Consider the following 25112-nt stretch of genomic DNA (forward strand, 5'->3'; position numbering starts at 1 on the left):
AGTGAGGAAGACTCTCCTCCAGTCAGTGAGGAAGACTCTCCTCCAGTCAGTGAGGAAGACTCTCCTCCAGTCAGTGAGGAAGACTCTCCTCCAGTCAGTGAGGAAGACTCACCACCAGTCCGTGATGAAGATCTCCTCCTTGGCCTCCTCCAGAGCGTTCGCCACGTCCTCCATGTAGGTTTTTCCGTTCACATACCTGCAGGAGACGAAGCAAACGTTCAGATGATGATGTCACTGCTTTGTCAGCTTCTGATTGGTTCGTTCAGAATAAGTAAGGAACACCAGAGGAGACAGAATCATTAAGCTCAGTTAAATCAGGCCTGATAGGCTGAGAGGAAACTCAGGAAGGAAGAAGCCACTAACCTGATGAAGCTACACTGAAAAAAATCAAAACCTGACCAGGAATTTTAGTCTAATTTCTAGTGCAAAAATATGACAGTGTTTTAGGGACATTGTAGACAGAAAGTAATAAATAGGAGGAATCATTTTCCACCAAAGAATCTCTAAAAGATTTGAAAAGATGATAGAAAAATAAACATGTGAGACTAATCTCAGAAATTTTGTAGGAAAATAAAAAAAATCAAGGAAATTTCTGAGTTTGAAAAGTCAAACATTTTGAGAATAATCAGAAATCATCTGGAAAAAAAAATGTAAAAACCAGGAAATGTTTGAAAAGTGAAAAATTACTAGAAAAACTCAGAAATTTTGAGATTAATCTCAGAAATTTTCTGGAAAAAACAAAAACACAAAAAATATTAAATTAGCATTTTAAACTGAGCAACATTTTCATTTCAAAAACCAATTTTTGCAGCTAAATTACTGAATAAATGGACATATGAGCTCAACAAAAAGGTATTTATTGTTTTAGCTTAAAGTTCTTCGTAAACTGTTGTTTCTGCTTGTGCGTCAGACTTACGGGTGTACCAGAAACAACTGAATTAAAAGGTTCCGCTCAGAACCTTTGTTTAAAAAAATAATTAAAAAAAGTGATTAATTAAATTAACATGTTCAACACATTAAAATCAACATAATTAATGAATCAAAGCTGAATGTGTTAAAGTTCTGGAGCCATTATTTTTATAAAGTTTATGTAAATATCTGGTATAAAACTCTGTTTTCAACTTGTTGGTCATGTGCAGGAACATTAAGCTTTAAACCAACCAACACACACACACACACACACACACACACACACGCAGCCTGGTGTGTCTGACAGCCGGTATAGAGTTGCCCTCAGGTGGACAGGTGAGGAGCCGCTGAGTGTCACTTTCCCTCTCTTTGTGTCGGGTTACAACAGAAAGAATCTCCACTGACAAGATGCATCCTTTAAACCCAACATTAACTTTCATCTCTGCATGTTAAAAACAGAAAATAACCCCTCAGAAACATTTCTAAAGTTTGATTTGTACTTTTCTACGGACATGGACTCAGCTTTAGATCTAAAACTGGGACGATTTCCTTAAAAATGTAGAACCTGAAGAGGTGAAAACAGACTCTGCCAACTGGACCAGATCTCGTCTAGACTTCTCCTCCCCGACAAACTGCATCAGTTTACAGCCGGCCGACTCGCCTCCAGTTCATCCAGCAGATAAAAACAAATCCAGCCTGGATTTACTTCATTTCTGAGATCCACATAAACGGCAACCAACCAAAGTCCGAATCCATGCAGTCAGAATTTATTATGATCCTTTAAGTGATAATAAAAAATAAATCTGAATCATGCAGTTATTTTTACAGTGAAAGCTGGTTGTCACGGTTACCATTTGGCAGGGATGTTCTCCTCCTGTCTGGCGAAGGATCCGAAGCGGTGGTCCGTGAGGAAGGCGGCGCCGTACTTCCGGGAGAAGACTTCGATGGCCTGGCCCCACCAGCGGGCGTGTCTGTAGCTGGAGCACTTCAGCACCAACGACCTGAACAGAACCGCACAGAACCGGTTCTGTTCAGAACCACACAGAACGGGCCAACTCAGAACCGACAGGGGGACTGAAGGGAGTAACGGATATGTACGGTTCCTGTGTTTTAAATCACAGAGTTGATTTGTTTTTTGGTTGTGTTTCAAATTAGACAAAAAAGAGAAAAACAGATTTATCTATTTTTGTTTAGCAGCTGTGTTTCTGTCAACAATTTTTTACTTTATGCATTTTGTAATATCGCATTAGGAAAGGTTGATGGAAACAGAAAAAAATTACAGAATTAAATGACCTTAAGTTGGTGTAAAAATGCTCCCTATATCAAATAACACTTAAAAAATGTTACTTCCTAATTCAACACCTTAAAATCCGTCTCTTTAAGAAACTCTGCCTCTTTCTGAAGCTCCGCCTTCAGGAAGTCATCACAACATGGCTCCTCTATTAGCCCTTCAGCAACGTTTTTAGCAGCTCCACAAGATGCTTGCTAATGGCTGCTGGCTAGTCTGAAGGAGCAGAGTGGAGGAGGAGACACGCCCTGAAGGCGGGGCTAGGTCCACCCAGACGTTTTAAACAGATGAATGGTTGCCATGGAGATGAAAGCAAAACTCCTGGTATGTTTATGATGAGGGAATAACATTAAAACATAATAAAGCTTTAAAAAGTAAATTTTACATAATAGAAGGTGGAGAGAAATTCGTTGAATAAGTTTTGACGTTAACTTCCTGTGCCTTACCAGAGGCACCAAACTCAGAGGATTCCCTCCATTTACCTGCGATGTTTGGTCCATGCTAGTTTGCAAATTCTGCTTCTTGTTTGTTACAGCAATGTGTGGAGTCAACGTCTGATGAAATGACATTTGTTTTGCTCAGCAGACGGTTTCAAAAGAAAAAGTTCAGGAACCTGGACAGGCTGTTGATGCGGAGGCCATGTTTGGTTTCTGTCTCTTTGGAGTCCAACTTGACGCTGAACTCTTTGTCGAACAGCATCACGAAGGAGATGGCACCGGAGTCTGGCTTCATGTACATGAGGAAAGAGTCTTTCACCACCAGCCAGCTGCACACACAGAAACATCAAGCAACACGTAACGTTAGGAATAAACTCCAGTTCTCTGATTCATGAAAATATTACCAGCTAAAATCAGACCAAAACAAATAAAACTCATTATGCTCCATTTTATCACAGGGACATGTGTATTTTTCCAAACTTCACTATTGTGTTGCAGCAGAAAATGTGAGAGCATTTGTGTGTGAATGAGTTGGGACTAAGATCACAGCCCTGAGGATCTCCACTGAGGTTCCACTCTGACTCTTTATGGTCTGTTTGTAAGGAGGTTTGTTTCTGGTGTTAGTTTAGCAGCTAGCTAACAGTTTTTGAGCTTGTTTACCACTTTATGAGGGATTATTGTCCTAAACAGAACAGAAAGTCAAAGCTCTGACATGCAAAGTCGACCTTTATGTAACAGCTTTTAATAATCTCCAGGTATCCAGTCAATAAAGAGTTTTTAACTCTTCAAAATGTATTTTAAATGTATTTTTGTCGAGTGGGAAGTTATTTTCCAACACCTTGCAGGATCCTAGCATGTCAGACTTTCTGTTTGGTGGTATTATTATACCAGGAACTGTTTATTACTGTTTGTCATCTGCAGCTCTGGTTACTTAATAAAATCAGTTTCCCGTCTCTGTGTGAACAAAACAAACAACAAGCTGAAAGGAGATGGACTCAGGCTGAGGCTTGTTAAATAATCTGCAGATATTTCAGTCAGTTCTGTTGACGGTTTGGTTCTGTTGACAGTTTGGTTCTGTGTGGTTCTGACCGTTTGGACCAGTGGTAGCAGATCTTACTGCGCCCGCAGCAGTTCAGGCCGGGGAATCGATGGCCGCCAGAACGTTTCTGCACCATTCCTTCCCTGGAGAATCAGAAAACAAAACTTCTTAAAAATAACTCAATACGTTTAGATTTTATTTTAATTAATTTAATCTTCACTTTTTATAGTGCAATTCTTTACCAGCTGGCTCAGTCCAAGTAAATTCATCATTATTCATTTGTTTTTATGAAAAGTGGGAAATAAGCAGCAAACTAAACTAAAAGCCCATTTATGATTTTTCTTCATAAAATCATAAATCTGGGTTTTCACAACAGGAAACATGGAGGAAAATTTATTCTCCAATTAAAAAATAAATAAATTGAAACAGTTTTTCCAAAGACAATAATAACAAAGAAACATAAATGAGTCATTTTACAAACTTTTCACTTCTATTGTTTAGTTTTTTTAAATCAATAAAACAAAGTCTTAAAGTAATGTTGGGATTGTTTTAAATAAGATATTTTAGTTAGAAATATTAAATTAGGACCTAATAACTGTAAACGTCTTTTTAAAACAGCAAACTTACAATCCTTTGGGACCTAAATCATGAATGAAGGAAAGCTGGCTGACGTCTATGAACTCCATCTGATAAAATAACAAGAAATAAATGGATTAAACCTTAAAGAAATGTTTTTATTTCAAGTTAAAGCAGCACAAACATATTTTAGGCTGAAACTGAAGAACATACTGAAAGTTTAATGAGATCTAAGCAAGCAGAATAAATGTTATTTTAACTCAAAGTTTCTGCAGATCAGAGTTAAATATGAGTGTAAGAAAATATTTTCACAGCAAATTTATCCTGAAGCTGCAAAACCTTTAATAAACACTGAGTTTATTAAAGTGTTGTCCCACCGTGGCGTGGCAGCTCCTGTACATCGGCATCTGCAGCAGGTTGTTCAAGTAATCCTCAAGTTGTTTCTGGAACAAGAACACGGATCAACAAAAGCTCAAAACACGAGCGACCGGATGAAACCAGAGCGGCGAGGAAAACCTTGCGGCTGGAAATGCTTCCGCTTTGGTTCTTCACTTCTTCTCTGGGGAGGACGGGGATCTGCGCCTTCTCCAACTTCATCGTCGTTCTTCTCCTGATCGAGTTACTGCAGAAACAGAGGCGTCACGTCAGCCAGCAGGTTGCCGGTTGCAGCAGGTTGCCGGTTGCCTGTTGCAGCAGGTTGCTGGTTGCCTTACCCTCGTGCCGGCAGGTGGAGCCGCCTCAGCGCCTTGTAGGCCCTCAGGTCCCTGTGAAGCTCCACGAAGTGTTTCTCCTTCTTCTTCACCTCCCAGGTGAACTCGCCGTGTTTCAGCTCGATCTTATACATGGCCGGCGTCGACTGCAACAACACCAACCGGGTCAGTTCGCTCCGAGTTTCTCACGCCGCTTCGGAAACTTTAGCCAAACTTTAGTTTCACCGTCAGTTTGCTCCATAAGGGAAAATGACGTCCAGATTTAATGTAACGTTTTAACAGCCAGAACGTTTTTCTACGTTTGGTTATTTTAACTTTGGATCAGATTTTTTCAGGGTTTAATTGGCTCTTCATTCATTCTGTGTGCCTCTTGCTGCTGCCAGTTTCCCCTGAACCAAACTGTGGCACGGGGGTCATTTGGGCCCTTGGAACAATTTTGTGCGGCCCCTGACTGCAGTTCAACAATACAGCTGCAAATCTGGGAACTTTTGATCTTTTTTAGGACGAGACGTTCAGGGACAAATTTAATTCTTTAATAGGAAGCGATTTGCACCAAGAATTTTTATTTTATTAGCCGTGTTTTCATTTTAATGTCACCCAGCAAAAAAGACTTATTTACATTCACATTTATTCTCTTAGACTTGGTAAATGGAGGTTTTTGAATAAAGTTTCCCTTTTTTGTTTCTGGAAATAAACTAAAATATTTTATAGACCAATTAAACTGAAAAAAAAAATCCAAAAAGTTTAAAAACTTTATGAAGACTAAAAAGCTGCACAACTAAATTATTTTGTGTTTCCAGTGAGAAAAACAAAATGGCTCCCGAGGATTTTCAGTTTCTGGTCCATGTTGTAAAAAGTTAGGACACCCGTGTCCTCAGCAGTTATTTATAGTACAAAGCCAAACCGTGTGGCTTGCTGCAGAACAAGTGAAAAGTGAAACGGGCACCTTGTTGACGCTCCTCTGGACTGAGTTGTTGAAGCGATCCCGATTCGACGTGTATCGCTCCACTTCCAAGATTTTGGCGGTGATGGGAGAAGACAGGAAGACCATGGCGTCGGACTCCTTGAAACCCACCAACCTATAAATCGCGGTGAAGGGCAACCGGTCCCCTGCAAGGAAAACAACCAGCGGTGACAAACCGACAGGAAACCAAGGGAGGAAATAAACGCGGCGCGAAGGCAGCTACCGGCTTCCGTGGCGGGGAACTCGCCGTCGCCAACGTCGAGATCTTTAGTGTCCAGCTGCTCCATGATGGAGGTCATGTCGTTGGCTACCAGGTGCAGAGTACTGGAGGTCGGCTCGGACTGCCGCAGCATGGCTAACACTCAGTCTGGAGCCCAGGGCTCACCTGGAGAGACAGGTAACGGCGGTGAGGGCTTTGTTTCAGTCAACCAGAGACCAAAACGTAAAACTCACTATAGTGGACCTGTGGAAGAACAACCACTGTGGATAATATTCCATCTAAAACAATTTAAACCCACTAATAGTTTCAAATAAGGCTGGAAATAAAGACTATTTAAGTTATTGATTAATCTGTCGATTATTCTGATGATTAATCAGATTTAAAAATTGGTACATTTTACTTGTTTTTAATTTCAGCCTTTTTTATACAATGTTACAAATACATTAAATAAACAAATAATTAAATTCCTTTCTAAATAAGAAAATAAACATGTTACTGACTAAAATACAACTGAATACTTAGTCATGTGTAATAAAACCTGCTAAAATAAATCCTTCTGCCATCAACATGGGAAAAGCTTTTCTGCTGGACTGAACATCAATGCAGAGTAAAGCTGATCTGGGGATTATTTCTGGATTAACAGATTAATAACTAGACAGCAAAATGAGTTTAACTGGAGATTTTTAACAACTGGAAGCAGGTGAAACTAAAAGTCCCACTAAAGGAGCTCAGAGTAAAATCTCACTGCATCCAAATCAAATTAAAAAAAAATAAAAACATCATATTTAGATTTGGCATCTAAACACCATTAATCTACAAAACAACCAAACTGTACAATCAATCTGTCACTAAAAACCAAAACATGTAGTTTGTTTAAACTACTTTATTCATAAAGCACTTTAAAAACAATAATAATAATAATAATAATAATAATAATAATAATAATAATATAATAATAATAGCTGCCCAGATAAAATCAACAAACATTCAAAATATGAAAAAACAAAACAAAAATCAAAACTGGACTAAAATTAAACTTTAACAACAACAAAACCTCCAGATGTGAAGCAGAGAATCATTTTAAGATTTTCAACATGAAAAATCTGATTAAAAAGATAAAAATGTGGATTTAAACATTGTCTGACATGTTTAATTTATCTGCTAATATTTAATATGTGCTCAGCTGCTGTTTTTGTTTTCTCTCCATTTCTCTGTTTTCCGGGTCAGTTTTGGTGAAAATCCCTCGACTGGATCTTTTCGTTCACGACTGAGCTCCGGCGCCGATGACCCGGTTTCTTCTTCTTCCTTAAAACTCCCACGTGTTTTTACAGGAATATGTTCAGACATGAATCCGTGTCTCGCTGCTAATCCAGGATGTCTGGATTATCGTCGCATCGTTCAGGGAAAGACGGCAGCAGAGAGAAACGGCTGAAAACCAGAACATCTTCACCAGTAAACCCAGTAAAATCATTTACTGGGATTTATCAGCTGCCTTTTGCTTTCAGCTGTCTGTCACCTTTAAAGCTCAAATATTAGTGAAAACATTTGGATTTGAATTTAGACTAAAATCCTGTAATTTCTCTGCTGTTATTCAAACATTTTCATGTAAGAAACCAAACTGGTTCACTGCAAAAACACAAAATCTTACAAAGTTTGTTTCTGGTTTCTAGTGCAAATATAAAAGGACCGATTAAATAAAAACTCTAAATAACTTTTCAGCAACTTTCTGTTAATAACTCCTTAATATTGATGAGAAAATACTGATTGGTAGATTATTTCATTATAACAAAACATTTTTCACTTGTTTTAATTGAAAATCTGCCAATGAAATAAATATTTTTTTCATCAATATTCAGGAATTACCGACTTAAAACAAGATTCTTTGCAGAAATGTTATTTATAAGTTAGTTTTGTCTTATTTCAAGCGTATTAATAAATCTGTACAAGAAACTAAAATACTTGGTAAGACTTTGTTCTTGTGCATTGAAAAGGAAAATGACCTTCCTCTTAAATCAGAAACCAAAATCTTTTGGTTCAGTTTAAACAGCCTCACTCATCCACTGTAAAAAAAACCCAACAACTAATTACGACATTTTTAAAGTTTGTTCACCTGATAAGTCATTAAAAACATGCAGCGCCTTCATCCTCCTGCCACTTCCTGTCGTCCTCTTCATCGTTTTCGCCAGTAGTAACGTCTGGTTAGTGCTCACATGAAAAAAGGCCACCATGTTTTTTCCCTTTACCAACTGCAGCGAGTTTTTTTAAAAACAGACAGAAGTTTTAAAATGTACCCTGCTTGTTTTTTGTTCTGGTGGAGAAACTCGATGAAAACCTCCACAGTTTCTGGAGCAGCAGAGCGAAAACAAACCGCTGCGTTACCAACCAGGAGCCAAAACCTGAAGCTCTATCTGTTTACGATCTAAATGATATTCAAAAGGTTTCACTGGTTCCTGTCGGGGATATTTATAGTTCCACAGAAAGTGAAATGGTGGTTTTGCTGCGGTCCGTCTGCTTTCACTTCTGACAAACACAGAACCGCAGAAACCAGAGCGAGAAGGCGGTGCAGCGTTTATCAGCAGAGTTTCCTCAGTCATGTTGAAATATTCCACTTAAAATAAAACCAACTCACAACATAAAGGAATGTCATTTCTTAGTATTGATGAAAGAATTATATTTAAAAGTGAAATAATCTGCCAAGAGATTCCAACTTATGATATGACAAAATGTCTCATTCCACTGATTTCTCTTTATAAATAAACTTTTACATCAATATTTAGGAATTATTGACTCAAAACAAGTTCCTATATCCTGCTGCAAGTTACTTGTAAGTTAGTTTCATTTTTTTTTTTTGCATTTACTAAGATATTTGAAACTAAACAGAAATACTTCCATCAGTTAGGTCAGATAAAGTTCCACCAAAACAGAATAAAGGTCAGGAGGAAGTAAAGGTTGATTTAGGAACAATAAAAACATCAACAAAACAAAGTAAAATATATTTAGTCAGAAGTTTCAGAGTCTGTCACAATAAATGATGCTGGAGCATAAAATGTGCCAGAAGTTATCAAAATATTGTTGCTTTAAGTAACATAATGATAATAAAGCAAGAACATATTCTCAAATAAACTTTAAATTCTAATGAATATTTAACTGGAACTGGAAGAGATTTCAAATATTCAGAATAAATGAACAAAACAAATAAAATGAATTATGAATCTCTGTAAACAACGTAACGCAGAATGAAGACTTTTATCATCCAGTTTGTGGAAGAAAGAGAAAAATGACAAATCATGAAAATAAAAATTATTGAGCTTGTTTTAGTTTATTATGCAATTAATTGATTTATTGTTTATTGCAACAGGCCTGGTCAGAAGCTTACAGATTTTATCAACTGTAATTTAAATAAAATTTGATTAAATTGACTGAATGAAAACAAAAAAATTAATTATTGGAAGAAATCGTAAAAGGGGAAACGAATCGGCTTCGTTGTTAAATCACAGATTAACCAGTTTTATGGAATTTTATTTTAATACGTTTGGATCTGATTTCATGAACCTCAGCAGAAAAGGCTGATGAAGCGTTGAAACGCCGCGGCGAAGCTCCTCCTGGACCTTCTGGTCCCATTTTATGAGTTAATCATGCCTGGAAAGACGCTGCAGCTCATCAGACGCGTTGCCTAATGGACGCCGTCAGCGTGAAAAATGTCCGGAAATCCTGGAATCACAGGGTTCTGTTTAAAAACGAATCGGGTCCAACGCAGCAGCTCTCAACTGGTCTGGTTCCAAACATTTTTCTTGGATTTAATTAGCGGCTAAATCTGGCTGCTAATCTAGAGGAGATGGAGCTGATGATTCTGTACACACTAAGAAAAGAAGGTGTGTTTGGTGGATTGTTTTTTTGTAACAGTGGTAATAAATATTATACAATATTATATCTGTTTACTTTCCTTTAAATTGTGCCATATTTGCTACAGAGTTAGCAGGTTGTGCAGCAGAGTTGACTGTTGGAATAAAATCCTTTCTGCTAACGAGTTTTAGCAGAAAGCTAAAACGACCGATTCTGCTTCATAATCCAATATTTAGGAATTTTTCTGTTAACTCAGAAAATTATGTTAATTTTTCTGTTAACTCTTTTGTGATTATTTTTGTAAATATATCAGCTTTTTTGTAAATACAGCATGGAAGCTAAAATGCTAACAGTTAGCACGCTATTGGCTGGTGTTTGCAAAGCAACCAATCCAGGCGCTGAACCCCAAGATGCTAGCTTGTCCGTTAGCGCCAAGACGGTTTCCACTGTGCGTATTAATGCGTATTAGAATATATTTGGTGCTTAAAGTGTTAAAATAGGCATTTATCTGCACTTTTAAAAGAAATATAAAGTATTTGAGCTTTAGCAGTTCTTCTTTTATGGTTATATTTTAGCGCCACTTCTGGTGGAGAAAATAAGTTTACAATAGACAGAAGAAGAAAGTTAAAAAACATCCAGATATATGACCCACGATCTCATCATTATCAGAACAATATCAAGGTATTGCCTAACAATTGACTTTTCCAAAGGACATAAGCAATGAATGCTAAGCTAACGATTAGAAATGTTCTTACGAGCCACCTGAAGAAGGAGCAAGCCCACAGCATCACTCTGCCTCCACCAAAAGCTGATTCCTGCAGTTTTCTGCATGTCAGAGACAGAATGCTCTAACATCACCTCAGCAAACTGATAACTGTCATGCAAATGGATCCGGTGCTTTGTGGCCGGTGGGAAGCCACAACCTGGTACTGAACGCGTTCAGAGAGAGTTGGGTGTTTGTAGTATGCAAAGCAAACATCCTGAGCGGCTCGATTCTCTGCTGGAAACAGTCAGTCATTGTTAACCCAGAGGAAAACGTGAGTCTGGTTGAACCGGCGGAGCAGAAAGTTACGACACCAAAGTTCAACTGCAAGTCAAGAAGGTCTGAGCCGCCCCTGAACGCCTCATTTACCTCCACATTTTTAATCAAATCAACCTCAAAACATAAAAAAATCATCTAAACTAACAATTATGTTTCTACTTCATCCTTATTCAGTTGCAACATGAGGTCCAGGAGAAACTCTGGCTTTTCAGCTCCACGCAACAAGAAACGGGTCAGACGAGTGAAACGCATGTTCAGGCCTGAAATAGAAGATCTTTGTTTTTACATTGTGACTAAAGGCAAACAGAAAAGCTCTGAGATTTCCCAGAAAACACATTTAAACCAGAGCTGCTGAACTGGGCAGACTGGGAGTGGCTCAGCTCCCAGTGTCAGCATACAGAAATACAAATCAAAAATATATAAAAATCATGAAATTATTTGGTTTTTTTGTTGATAGTTTGAAATGAAATCAACAAATTCAGATTTTGGTAAAAAAAAATCTGTAAATGTAAACATGAAAACGGTCAGATTTGATATTTTTAAGAAAAATCTACTTTCCATTTTTCAAATAAATGTAAAAATAAATATTGAATACTTTTTTATTTTCATGATCTCCAGAATGGATATATTTTTGCCAACTTAAAAGATACGACCAAGACTTTATTTTAGAAAATGTTACTGTAAATTTTATTTTTCTTTCTTTTTTTTAACTGAATGTTTTAAGCTCCTACTTTATCTTTTTAATTTTTATTATTTTGTCATTAAATTTTGCTTTGTTGCATCATCCAGGTTTTCAGATTTTGCAGCGATCCCAGTTCCTTATAATCTGAGCAACTTTAGATTTTTCACCACAGAAGTTGCTTCATTTTTACGATAATTTGACCAAAATCTAAATAAACATTCAATCACTTTTCAGAAAATAAGATCCTATCACATTTATTTTTCACGTCTATCCAGGTTTATATTTTTCTCTCCAGTCTTGAATTTGTGTCTTGCCGTCCTGCAGTTTGTCTGCTGAATAAAACTGTACTCAGTCCAACTAATACTCATATAAAGTATGCATGACCGTCCTGGGATCTTATTCTTGGATAAATATATAATGTGTTTTACTGCAGTTTCATTAGAATCAGATTTCATACGGCTGACAGACCCATTAAGATGAAAAGAGAAGCGAAAACAAGGACAACAAAGCATTTCAGATTATATAAAAGATGTTAAATTACCAGATTCATTCAAAATACAAAGTGGAATAATGTAAAATAATAATATAAAAACATATCAAACTGGAAAACTATTAATTATTCTGATTATTCTTATTCAAATCTATTTTTTACAAATTTTTAGGAGAAATTTCCAGATTTTATTTCACAGATTTGAATGTGACATCATGTGACCTCACTGTCACATGACCTTTGTGTGTTGGGAACGGCTGCAGTGTAACACAGGCTGTAGAAAGTATCCAACCAGAACCAGAACCAGGTGAACTTTCACCACAACACGCTGCGCTCATTAACGACTTGGACTTCAAGTCCAGACCTGGCGGGGCTAACTGGTTCAACTGGAACCACTGGTAATCTTCCTCCTCCATCATTCATGGCAGCATCACATTGCTGCAGCTTCACCTGTTCAGACAGGATGTGTGAAATCAAATCACAGCACCAAGCAACAGAAAACACCTTCCTGAGTCAGGATTACATCTGAACCCGACCGAACATTTAGAAACATCTGTCGAGAAACCAAACAAACTGAAAACCTAACAAACAAACTGAAAACCTGACAAATAAACTGAAAACCTGACAAAAACTGAAAACCTGACAAAAACTGAAAACCTGACAAAAACTGAAAACCTGCCTCTAAAGGTTCATTTGGTTGGTTTCGGAGCAGATGAACATTTTTCCCCAAACGATGAAAATTTATTAGTATCCAGTTTACGGCTAAAACAATAAATTAATAAGAATATCTTGCGATAAACACGTCATCAATAGATAGTCTGATAGAATATTTAATATTCAACTAAACTCTGGTCCACAGCCGCATGGCATTCTGGGAGATGTAGGCTGAGGAAAGATGTTAGCCGGTTGACCTCTCACAGCTAGCTAAGCTAAGCTAGATTGGTGGAATCTACTAATGCTCTCACTCTCTAGTTACCTAGCAACTCTCATTCTTTGGTTACCTAGCAACAACCTGTTGAGTAACTTGCGCAGCAGCAGTTTATTGATTTTTATCAATTCTTTCACTGACAAAACAGTTGATAAAATATATATATATATATATATATATAGTAAAACTCGACGGTTTTGGTGGGATTTCAAACATTCAATGGAATTTATCATGACAACGATAAATCAAAATTCTTTAGAATTCATCACAATAAATGGTAAACAATATGATAGGATATGATGTAACTACCGTGCTCTGCCTCTAAGTCAGGGTCAGAGAAAGGAATAAGTTTTCAGTTTTTACAGTGTATGGAAATGTCTGGTCCCTCTCTTTACTCAACCGTCTCTAAATGCGTCTGCAGGTTGAATTCCTGAACTCTGCAGAGCAAATATTCGCTTTGGCTCCAAACATCCGTCCCACCTAAACCTTCTGCTCCAAGATAATCTTCATCTGAGCAACAATCCAGATTAAAGCAGAAACTCTTCGACTCTCCAGCCAGCAGCGACTGACGGCGATCGGTGCGGTTACGTCCGGGCCACTGAGCACTCTCTGTAATTGGGTACATAGTGGACTATTACCCCCCTCACACACACCGTCACTCACCAGGCTAACCAAACACACACACCGCTAATATGCCAAAGCTAACACTGAGATGAAACCAAGAGGAAACAGAGACAGGAAAGATGGAAGGAAAACCTGAGCAGATTGAGCTGCAGCTGTGGCTGATGAAACATCATTACTGCTGCTGACATTTCACCAGAACTCCAGCTGATTCATTTCTATCAGAACCGAAGAATTAAAGTTTAATCACTTCCATAAAAACCCAGAGATGAGAAACCTGCAGACCGAGTCCTCAGTTCTGTTCCTGCGATCCGTAAAATCAGTTTTATCTCCAGAATATCAAAGTTAAAGTCTTTTTAACTCTTTCTCAGTTCATTAAACCAAAACTAAACCAAAAGGTATTTGGTAAAAAAATCTACTAAATACAGAATACTTGACCAAATTATCAATCATTTCATATTTAAAAATACTTATGAAGAAAAACATAAAGTTAAGAGAAAATTTATGAGGACCAAAATGAAAATTATTCATATTATTAATATAATAAAATCAGTTTCTTTCTAATTTATAAAACTTTAACAGAAACTGCAGGTGTGAGTCTGTCTGCTGGATTTTTAGTTCAAACATGTTGATTTTTCATTCAGTGGGAAGAAAATCCAGAAGTTTTAGTTGAATCAGAGTAAAAATACTTCATAATAGAAATACTAAAGTACAAGTAAAAAATACAGTGTAGTAAAAGAACATTTTTTCAATAAGTTATTCAAATATCTGATTATATATTTAATATTGTGCAGCTGTATTTGGTTGTTTGGTTTGCATGTTGACGTTCATCCAACCAACTGCTGATCATTTGCATGGATGGACCATTTATGGATCATTTATTTAATGTTAGAAATTTACCTGGCTCACATTTTACTTATCCACATACAACATGTAACTGAATGGCATCATGTTTTTAATTCCTTTTAGTGAAACTGAAAACACTTTGAGTGAATCAGGATGTTTGCACAGGAATAAAAACGTTTCAGAAACAAAGAAGCTGCTTTGTGTTTAAAGGAGGTTTTTCTTCTGAACAATCTCGTCTCAGCAGAGATTAATCCTCAACCGGCCCGTTTTAGGAAACTTTATGAAAAACAAACTGGGAGGAAACAGAACCGTCAGACCCAAACACAACACTGACCTGAACCCGCACTCCCTGAGGGACGCCGAGCATCTTCACAGGAATAAAACGTCCTCTGGTCACCTGCTCAGGTCTGCAGCTTCACCTTTAACCTCCACACACACCACTACACACACCTCCACACACACCGCGACACGGTCCCTCCAGCTGCCGCTCAGACAGGCTGGGAGTCGCAGCTGAATCTGCAGCAGGGATTCTCACACCGGACAGCAAGACTCCAGGGGGCGGGGCTTACTGACCAGAGCGGCTATGATTGGCTGGAGGAGGCAGACATCAGCCAATGAGAGGAGAGGGAGGAGCTTTCCGCCTTAAAGCTGCAGAAGCATTCAGAGAATCTGATTTTAAATCCGTTTAAATATTTACACAAAGGAGATTTTAAAATGTCGCAATAAGCAACCAATTAAACCCACGATAAATTAATAATTCTGATTATTAATATTTTTTAAGGGCAATAATCCATTTTATTTACGATAGGGCTGGACAATAAATCAATAACATATACCACAATGGTGATCAATTTCAATAGATTTCACATCTAATGGAATATTCAATATTCAACATACAGAATATTAGTTGAACCGCACAGCATTCTGGGAGACGTAGGCATCCGCAGTTAACATTCCTACAGAAATGCCATGTTGAGTTCATATGTTTATTTATTCAATAATCTAGCAGCAAAAAGATTTTTAGTTTTTGGTTGTTCAACAATACTTGGATGATTTTTTTAAAATGGCATCTTCCGTTGAGTATTCATTATCCAATCAATTCATAAACCAAAGTATTGGTTAACTAGTAGTTAAACAGTTAAAACTTAACTATTCAACTTATAAATGTATTAAGTTATAAAAACTAGCAAACACACTCTAAAAACTAATTTAAACCAACTGAATTAGACAAACAAAAAGTCACAATAAAACTAAAGTACAATGGAAAACTCAAAACTGCTAAATTGTTTTGGTCGTTTGGTAATTTTTAAAAATGATCAAACTGGAAAATAAAAATAATTTCAGAGTGGTTTCAGAAGTTTAACCAGTGAAGCGTACTCACCTAAAGAGTTTTATTCTGTGCAGTTTTACCTCGACTGGTCGAGTAAAACGAGTTTTAATGGTCAAATCCTGAGCAACAGGGACACATTTTTGTATTTTAGCCATTTTAGTTGATTGGTTTGTTGGCTGCTGTTAAAAGTTCAAAGTTCACTAAAACATCGGCATTAAGGTCTGAATTTCCTGATCTCTGACCGAAGAGTTTCACCCAAACATGCTGAACAAGCTCTGCATCGGTGGCAACGCGGCTCTGCATGGAGGGAAACTTTGCAGCTTTCAGCTTCTATCCACAACAAATCTGGAACAAACCTCCAGAAAACTGAACAACAGCCGAAACACTGAATTCCTTTGAATCAAGGCTAAAACCCAAATGTTGAGAGTTTAGTTTGGGCCATAATAAATGGAACATTGACCAACATATTGATGATTTTGATCATCACTGGTTCCTCAATTATTGATTATGTGTTTTTATTTTGTGTTTTTATGATTTAAAACATTTTGAACTGCCTTGTTGATGAAATCTGCCACATAAATTAACTTGATTGATTCATTGCCAACAAGAATAAAATGATTTCCAGCAAATCTTTCCATCTTTTCAAGCATCATTTTGAGCCAAATAAATAAATACTTTAAATTGAACATTATGAAATTAAACCTCGTTACAAAGAATAAATACATATAAAAGTCCACAAAATGGAGCCAGCATAAAACTAAAACTGCACCTTCAGCAGACAGCAGGAACGTTCATCACTTCACCAACACGTGTTGCTGGGTTTGCAGCGCAGCGATGCTGTAGGCGAGTCACTGCACAGAAATACCATTAACATTATGCTGGCATGTGATGGCTGAGCTTTTATCATGCTTAATTCTATAATTACTATTATTTCAGATGACCAATTTGAACATTTTGTCTAGATTAGTCACATTAAAACCTAACAAATATATATATATTTATTTTAAATGTATCAAAACACTAGGAAACATTGATTAGTTATATTTGGTAGAGATTTATGCATCAGGCTAATATCTCAGTCCAAACACTTGACACTAAAATAAATGCTTCTTTAAGTGTTTACTGGCATTTTCTTGGGTTCTAGATGTTTCCCAGTCTGGATAAACATTGACTTTGTAAACAGGTTGGACTTGTTGGACCTTCTGGAAAAGAAAGTGAGTGAAACAGGAGGGTTGAGTGTTTGTGAGAATTCATTGTTGACATTCCAGAGGAGGACCGAAGCATTCGGACTCCCACCCACACTCCAGCAACCGCGGCTAACACACAGTTTGTGTCTTTATCTGGACGAGGAGGCCACAAAAACTCAACGCAAAGCAACAAAATGAACATTTTCTGACTAAGAAACTGAAGTTTAACCTTCCCAAAGCAGCAAGGAGCCACAGAAACAACAACTTTTAATATTTACAAGGCCAAAAATAGGTAGATAGCTGCAAAATGTTAGGGTGGGGTAGCTGCTAAGCTAAGTCTTATTAAACACTCCCAATTATAAAATATTATTAATAACAGAAATAAACTGAAAAATAATGAAAACCAAAAGTCAAATATTATCATGTTGACAAACAAAGAATGTTATTTTCCCCATTTACCTCATCAGGAAATCAGTCTTAGTTTGCATATTTATGATGGTTTATTCATTTTATGTTAGTGTTTCCTACAAAATTAAACAAGAAACAACAAAAGTGCTACAGTAGTGTTGACTTCATACATAGTTTCCCAATTCTGGGTACTAAACTTTGAAAAATGGATTTTATTTTCACCATTTCAGACTTGAACAAAGTAGAAAGTGTCTAATGAGCAGGATGCAGGTGAATCACCAGGTAGGGTGAATTTTCCATGAGTCATCCCAGGCAGGACACCAGCCAAACACAGGAATGTGTTAGCATGTGGACTAGCACGTGTTCCAGAGGAAAAATGTCATTCCATTATACTGAGGTGTTTCAATCATAACATAAACTCATGAAAATGTAACACAACAAAAATTGTACTGAAATTGTCATGAGAATAGATCCAGAATTACAAGGCAAGTAGTCGAGCTAAACAATGAAAGTCTGGGTTCAAGTTCAACTAAAAAATATAAATGAGCAGAACTTCATCCAGACAATGTTAGCTAAAGGCTAAACTAAATAACCAAATAACCTTAAAAAAGAACGAATAAAAAAGAAACAAGATCGCTAGCTTCGCAGTGCATCAATTGCTGCTCACTAGCTTAGCACAGCAGCTAGCAGAGCAGCTAGCAGAGCAGCTAGCAGAGCATTGCTACATCCCTCAAGCTACAAATTTTAGTGAAGCTGATATGATTTGCTGTTACCTTACAAGAGGAATAATTGAGGAAATAAATGTTAATTTTGGGGGAAAATAGACCCGCCTACAAAACTACAAGCTGGTTTTTCAAACTAGGAATGTCAGATTTTTCAGGTCCCGGCTACAAAAGTAACACACCATAAACTTTGCTTTTGGTCGGGAAGAAGATGGGAAGTCAGAATATTATGATCCATAGAGAGAAAATGAATAAGAATAGCTGGAATAAAGTTTGTTTTACTTTTGATAACCAGCTAAAAAGTTCAAACTTTGGTGTAATTGACAAAACTTGAGTGATTGAGAAGTTACTATCATAATGATTCTCAAAGATTAAAACATGGTGCAAAAACTTTCTCTTTCTTACCATACCGCTGCTCTCTTAAGCTAATTTCTATGAATGCTAGTTAGCGACTAGTTAGCTTGTTTTAATATAAAATAAAACCATGCCAGCATAGAGGTGCTAACATTTCTGTTGAGCAAAGGTTTAGTTTAACTTTTAATTTATTTTAGCTAATCTAGTTATATTAGTTGATCATTATTGTATGAATTACAACAATTTTAATTGAAATAATCAGATGTTAAAAGATAACTGCCAAGTTTTTAAAACTTCTAAATATTTATTTTACACATCTGTAAACTAAATATTTTGTTTTAACTTGTAATTTATGTAGAGTTGTTACCCAACATAGATAAACACTGTAAAAAGCTGTAGACTTGATTTCCTCAGAGCGGAGCTGCACAGACCTGCAGAAGTTACAGAATAATAAAAACGTCACCGTGTGAAATGTCTGACTGAGCTGCTGTGCCAATATTTGGTTGGTGTAATATTATCAAACAAACCACCAACTCCACAATACAGGAACCTCTTTATATTATTACTGACAACAAATTAACACTTAAAATAAATAATTATTAATCAAATAAAACGGCATCTCCAGCAGATTGACTTGTCTGCTGAGGTTGCTCATTACAGAGCATTTAGCTCCAGTAGCTCAGCACATAATGAGCTTCCCTGACTAATTATGCGAAGATAAAATCATTAAAACCTCTCAACACCTTTAGTTCTTAGAAACGCAGACACTTAGTCAGGAAAAATATTAATCTGGAGGCTGAAAACCCCGAGACGCTTCCTGGCCTTTTACTGCTTTCTTTACTCAAGGAAGGAAACTCGTGTCTTCAGGGCGGCTGAAGCAAAATGACATCATGTTTTCATAAAGGTCTGCTGGTTTGTTCTGCTTTCTGCAGGAAATCTGCTTCATTCTGACTCAGAGACAAACACTGAAATACAAAACGAGTTTCAAACAAAACAGTTTCCTTAACTAGTGTTACCAGATGGCAGAAAACAGAAAGTTACTGCTTGATAGCAGACAGGCAGGCGTTGCACCGCCCCCTGGTGGAGAGCTGGGGCAGCTGCATGTGTGTTTGTGGTGTAATTGTGCAGAGAAGCTGGTCAAGCCCACGCGGTTTTACTGTGTGGTTTTAGTGAACAGGAAGCTGCAAATTTCAACAAACTTATAAACATGTTTCAGCAGCTTGCGGCTGCAGAAATACTCACACTGGTTTCTGCAGCAGAAACATTTACTGCTGGGCTCAAACTCTGGTTCAGTAAAAACATATTTTTATTTGTGCAAATATCTTCTGTGCTTTTGCTTTTCACCTCCTTATGACTGCAGATCAGCTTTTTGCTTTTTGTTTCCACTGCTTGCAATCATTAATCTATGAGACTGGATGAGCTCTGAGCAATCTCCCTAATCTTTAGATCTTCTTTATAGGTCAAATTCAAGTCTAAAGCAACTGATGAAATCAGTCTTACTCAACACTTACATCTGACGGGGGAAGGAACCATTTTGAGTCAGATTTTATATTTTTATAGCTGATTGAGTGCAGAAGCAAACAACCAAATCTAAGATGATGAAATTCTGCAACCAATGATTTAAAAATGTTGTTTGATTTAAAAAATTAAACACAAAAACTAATAGAAGAATAATCTGCATTTATGTGGTTTATAATCCATGAGTGAGTTTCTATCACTAAATGAAAGAAAATCATTAAATTTAGTTAAATTTCCTGAATTTAACTGTAAAATGTTAACATGTTAACCACCTTTCTTCCATTTTACCAGTAATAAAAACAATATTTACAGCATTAATTATGATTATGAAGGATGAGTCAGAATCAGCAGGTCTGAACTTCACCAACATTAGAAACATTCAAGAAGACAATTTAATGGCACACAAGAGATTCACAGACATTTTCTACCGCTCAACATCCTGACCTACAAACGACAAACTAACTTCATATTTTACCTTCGGTACAATTTTACGTTCTTCTCCCCGACTTTCCCCAAATCTACAAAAACAACCAGTTATGATGCAAGAGAAGCAACAGCTGCAGCCCAACAACCTGGGAAGGCCTGGGCGGCCATTTCCAAGGTAGCAGTAAAAGAAGAAGAAGTAGAATTAATACAAGTAGAAGAAGAAGATGACAAGAAGATGAAGTAAAAGAAAAAAAGTAGTAGAAGACAAAGAAGAAATTATTTATGTCAAGGTCAGAGCAATGAATGCTCAGAAAAATCACTAAAATACCCAAGAGCTCCAGCTCAGTTAGCAGGTTAAAAGTTAAAGGTCACGACAGGACGGCTTGGAGGAGTTGGAGTAATGAACTTTGCTCTGAAATACAATCTGTCAGCAGGTTTTCAAAGCTGCTTCTGAATGGAGAAGACAACTTGTCTCTTTCAGAGAGCTGAAAGAGAGAAAAATCAAAGTTCTGCATTGGCCTAATCAAAGTCCAGACCTCCAGATTGAAACAACAAATATCTGCAAACAGCAATGAAATGAAGCAACACCTTAAAGACCGGGGGGTGTACTTAGTTTCCCTCACAGCCACAGTGTGTTGAATCAGTTAGCAGGATGTTTTAATTTCTGGTTCGGCCTCTGATGTTGCTAAAACTGACAGTCAGCTGATGTTGCATTTCCTGCTTCTGGTTCAGCTAGCGTTGCGTAATCGCTGAGGGGGCGTGGCCTGATTACGGTAAAGTCAGAAAGGTTCCAGTTCACCCAGACGGGTCTGAATGCAGGAAGCATGTGTCTCTTGTTTTCTGTCAGAGGATCTTAATCTCCTGCATATATGAAGCAGCGCTGACCAGTCAAACCAGGAGCACAACAGACTGGTCATGAGTTTAATTCACTGAGACATGATCGGCATTCGGACTGGAACAGGAGAACCTCAGTTCACGACCAGACACGTACAAGAGAGAATTTTATGTTAAAAAATACTAGTTTTGACTTTAAAGAGCTGAAATAAAATAAGTAAAGTCGTTTTAACATTACAGACAGCGGAGACGGTTCTGGATGATCCTGCTGAATATTTTAGTGTTGATTCGTCCAAATGAGTCGGATAATTATTCTGATATGATTCTGTTTCATACATGACAGTCCGGTAGACTCGGTTCTATTAGGGACAAAACTGCAACATTTCTAACATTTTCAAACAACCCAAACTAACTGAAAAACCTCTTCCCCTCCTCACCTGTGAGGGCGCTGCATCACGAGCCACTGAAGGAAACGACACAAAAACCTCTGAAGAAGACTCTTACACTCACAAAAATGGAGTGGTGTCAGATTTTATTGGTATATTTTCGCCCAACCATGAGCCATTCCTCTAGGCGCTAGGCTACCTTGTTTGTTTTGGTCCTATTTACCCACAATGCCCTGTGCTGTAGACTACATCCTGGTTTTGGAGCGGTCTCCGGCCCGCTTGGTGTCCACATATGCATTCTAGACTTTGGTTAGCTTAGCATTCACACCTCACCTGTGTTGATCATGTGACTCGTGTGATCTGAAAACATGTTTCCATTGCAATTTTGACAAATACACTAATTTTAATACGGACGAAAAACCACTTTATGGTGGTATTGTAATATGTTTTTATGTGGCATGTTTAGATTAAGCAAATTTATTTTCCAAATTCCAATTTGCGCAATTTTATGTTTGACAGAAATGCAGTTTAAGAGAGAGGTTCTATGCTTTTAAACAATGACGTTGAAGCTCCATCTCTTCCAAATTACTGTTACAAATGAGTTAAATGAGTTACAAATTACTGTTACTGTCTTCCTGTAGTTTTTGTGTCATTTTGTGGCAGCGCTACAGTGCCACCAAGTGGCCTGGTGGACATATTACACCATTTTCTGCAGCAGCGCATGTTTTTTCTTGATCACTTACAAAAATATCCTGTCTCTGTTCTGCTAGTTCAGGACCAAAAGGACATTTTTTAAATAATTAATCCAGTCTTTATGCAGTGGTAGATGAACTGGTGTTTTTAATATTTTATATTTTATTTCATATTTGATTCCCAGTCCAATTCTCTGTTTAATTCCAGGATTTCATGAAGTCTGGCAGGTTTTTCGTTTGTTTGTCCTCCCATGCTGATTTAACTCCAGGCCTGCTGCTGGTAGCAGGATCTTATAATCTGCTAAAAGCTCACTCAGTTAAGAAACTTCCTCTCTGCAGTATCTGCAGACTATAAACCTTTAAATAAAATGATTTTTAGTTTAAACAACAACCTGCAGCTGCTTCAGATTCTGGTTTGATGGAGATCAGAGGAGCTGCTGCTGATCTGGAGGGTTGATTTAACCGACACATTAAATTAAAGACAAAGCACACGACCTTTCTGCAGCAGCAAAATCTGTTTAACACCGAGTCCAGCCGCCGTGGCACATTCAGGAGAGAAACCTTTTCAATCAGCTGTCAGTCGCCTCAACGTTTCACCCAGAAAACCGATAGAAAATAACGACTTGAAGCTAACAGAGGAGACAACAGATGAGTCTGGAAACAACTGAGACAGTTTTATATTGAAACAAAAACCAAAAATGAACTCAGAGAGAGAAAGACGACAGACGGATGGAGAGACGGACGGACAGACGGAGAGACGGACGGACGGACGTCTCTTACTAACAAGCAGCTCAATATTCCAACAGAAATGTTTTTAATCATGAAGTAAAACTACAGATATACAATTTAAACCTTTAGTTATTAATTATTATTATTTATAATTATTACTTCTTCCTGCTGCTTCATTGCATCACCACCATTTTTACCAGAACCAGAACCAGAACTCCTGGGTCTGTCTCCTAATAGTCACTGTGTAGCTAATCTCTGGTTAGCGTCTGTTTGCTCCACATGTCTTCAGGTAAAACTGAACCGTTTGTCACCAAAGCAACAGAAAACCATCTTCAGCTCACAGACCGATCAGCCAGACGGATCCGGCTGATCGGTCCGTTGGGCTTCGGCCCCACTGACCCAACCCATCCGTCACGCCTGCTCTGATCATATTGATTAAAGGCTGTCTTGACCTCTGCTCTCCTGGAGCTTTATGCCTCCAGGCTCCAAGCAGCCGCTGCCAAAGCACACACACATTCCCACCCAGTAAGTCAATCCAGCACTCCCAGCATCCTGAGGCCTGTTTGTTGGAAAAGCCATTAAGGCTCCCAGGATCCTACCTGTTCACCGCGCAGGACTGGAACCCATTAGCCAGACTGGTCCATTAGCAGAGCAGCAGAATACAGCATTTCTCCTGATGGGTCTCATCAGGACAGGATTAGTTTAATGAGAAGCCATATTGGTCCAAAACTGAAGTTATGATGTTTCTGGACTGAAAATGGTCCAGAACCGGACTGGAATTGCTCGGGAAATTAAAACAGTTGGATACTGGACTGAAAATGGTCCGGAACAGAAAATGGTTGGGTGTTGCACTGGAAACAGTGAAAAAGCAGACAAAGGAAAACTTTTTAAAATCCTCCAGGTGAGGAAAGTTCGGGGACCTGGAGGGAAAATCGGAACCTTTCAACAGAACCAGTGATTCTCTGCTGCTTCTGACTTCCTGTCTGCTTCACCGCAGAAGTATTTCAGTAACCTCAGCCCAGTGTTGCAAAGAGAGGACAGCGTTTCAACATGAGCAACAGCGACTTTCTGCAGATGTGAAGAACAAGATGGAGGTCTGGAGGAGGACTGACAGCTGACTGCGGGTCCATTAATCTGAACACGACGGGTCGGTGCGGAGGGGAAGTGGTTCTGTTGGTTTCTAACGAGGAATGGATAAAAATAAAAAAAAAGGGGAAGAGGTGGGTTGTTGTGGCAGGAGTGATGACACGTTCCTCATACAGGTCTGACTCGTTCCCAACCCCGCAAAACCGAGTCCGGTCGGAACCGAGACATTTAATTCACCTGGATCACACAGGAGAGCCCAGAAGATGTTGCGGAGGAAGAGGAGGAGGAGGAGGAAGAGGGATTCCTCCACACAACAACAAATAAATAAATAAACAAATCTCCTCAGCAGAGCGGCGCATTCCCCCAATTAAGCTCCACAAATTACGCACAACTCCAGCAAACTTCTCCTCACAACAACCATAAACTTCAGGCAGAAACAGGAAAACGTGACAATAAAACAACATAAAATAAAATAAGATCAGAGAGAAACGAGTCCAGACACGAAGCTTACCCTCCTGATGAGACGCAGCTGCCGCTCCGACTGAGCCGAGGAGCGCGACCAAAACCTCCTGATTCCCGGAGGCGAGTCAAGCGGCAGCGAAACGGCTCAAATTGGACTTCCGGCGGCTTTGCTTTCAAAATAAAAGTCTGGCAGCAGCAGGGCGATAACAAATGACCGGAGCTGAAGATCTGCTTTCGTTTCTATTTTAACAAATTAACATGAATTTAAAAAGGCGAAAATAAAAATTTTAGTCTTTGTAACTCAGAAAATTTTATTTAATATTTATTTGAGGTTGAGTTGTTGAAATGTTATTTAATGGTGTGGATTTTATTTTTAAATAAAA

General features: G+C 38.0%; 1 protein-coding gene across 2 annotated transcripts in view; it reads right to left on the bottom strand.

Annotated features, from left to right (window-relative positions):
* Window positions 1-24843, bottom strand: part of LOC102217553 (phospholipase D1-like) — a 37034-nt gene extending 12191 nt beyond the window's left edge. Inside the window, exons 1-11 of one of the 2 annotated variants that reach the window (XM_023326167.1) lie at window positions 24779-24843; window positions 6147-6308; window positions 5906-6069; window positions 4963-5105; window positions 4766-4871; window positions 4627-4692; window positions 4301-4359; window positions 3724-3816; window positions 2811-2963; window positions 1761-1910; window positions 113-196 (exon numbers count right to left, since the gene is read on the bottom strand). In XM_023326167.1, the coding sequence (XP_023181935.1) occupies window positions 113-196; window positions 1761-1910; window positions 2811-2963; window positions 3724-3816; window positions 4301-4359; window positions 4627-4692; window positions 4766-4871; window positions 4963-5105; window positions 5906-6069; window positions 6147-6276 (1148 nt within the window). In that variant the 5' untranslated portion in view covers window positions 6277-6308; window positions 24779-24843. Of the gene's footprint in view, window positions 1-112; window positions 197-1760; window positions 1911-2810; window positions 2964-3723; window positions 3817-4300; window positions 4360-4626; window positions 4693-4765; window positions 4872-4962; window positions 5106-5905; window positions 6070-6146; window positions 6309-14929; window positions 15079-24778 lie in introns of those variants that run through there. The other variant, XM_023326169.1, reaches the window with a different exon arrangement.
* Between the last annotated feature and the right edge of the window lie 269 nt (window positions 24844-25112).

Source organism: Xiphophorus maculatus, chromosome 21, assembly GCF_002775205.1.
Source record: "Xiphophorus maculatus strain JP 163 A chromosome 21, X_maculatus-5.0-male, whole genome shotgun sequence".
In the NCBI taxonomy this organism is placed as follows: Eukaryota; Metazoa; Chordata; class Actinopteri; order Cyprinodontiformes; family Poeciliidae; genus Xiphophorus; species Xiphophorus maculatus.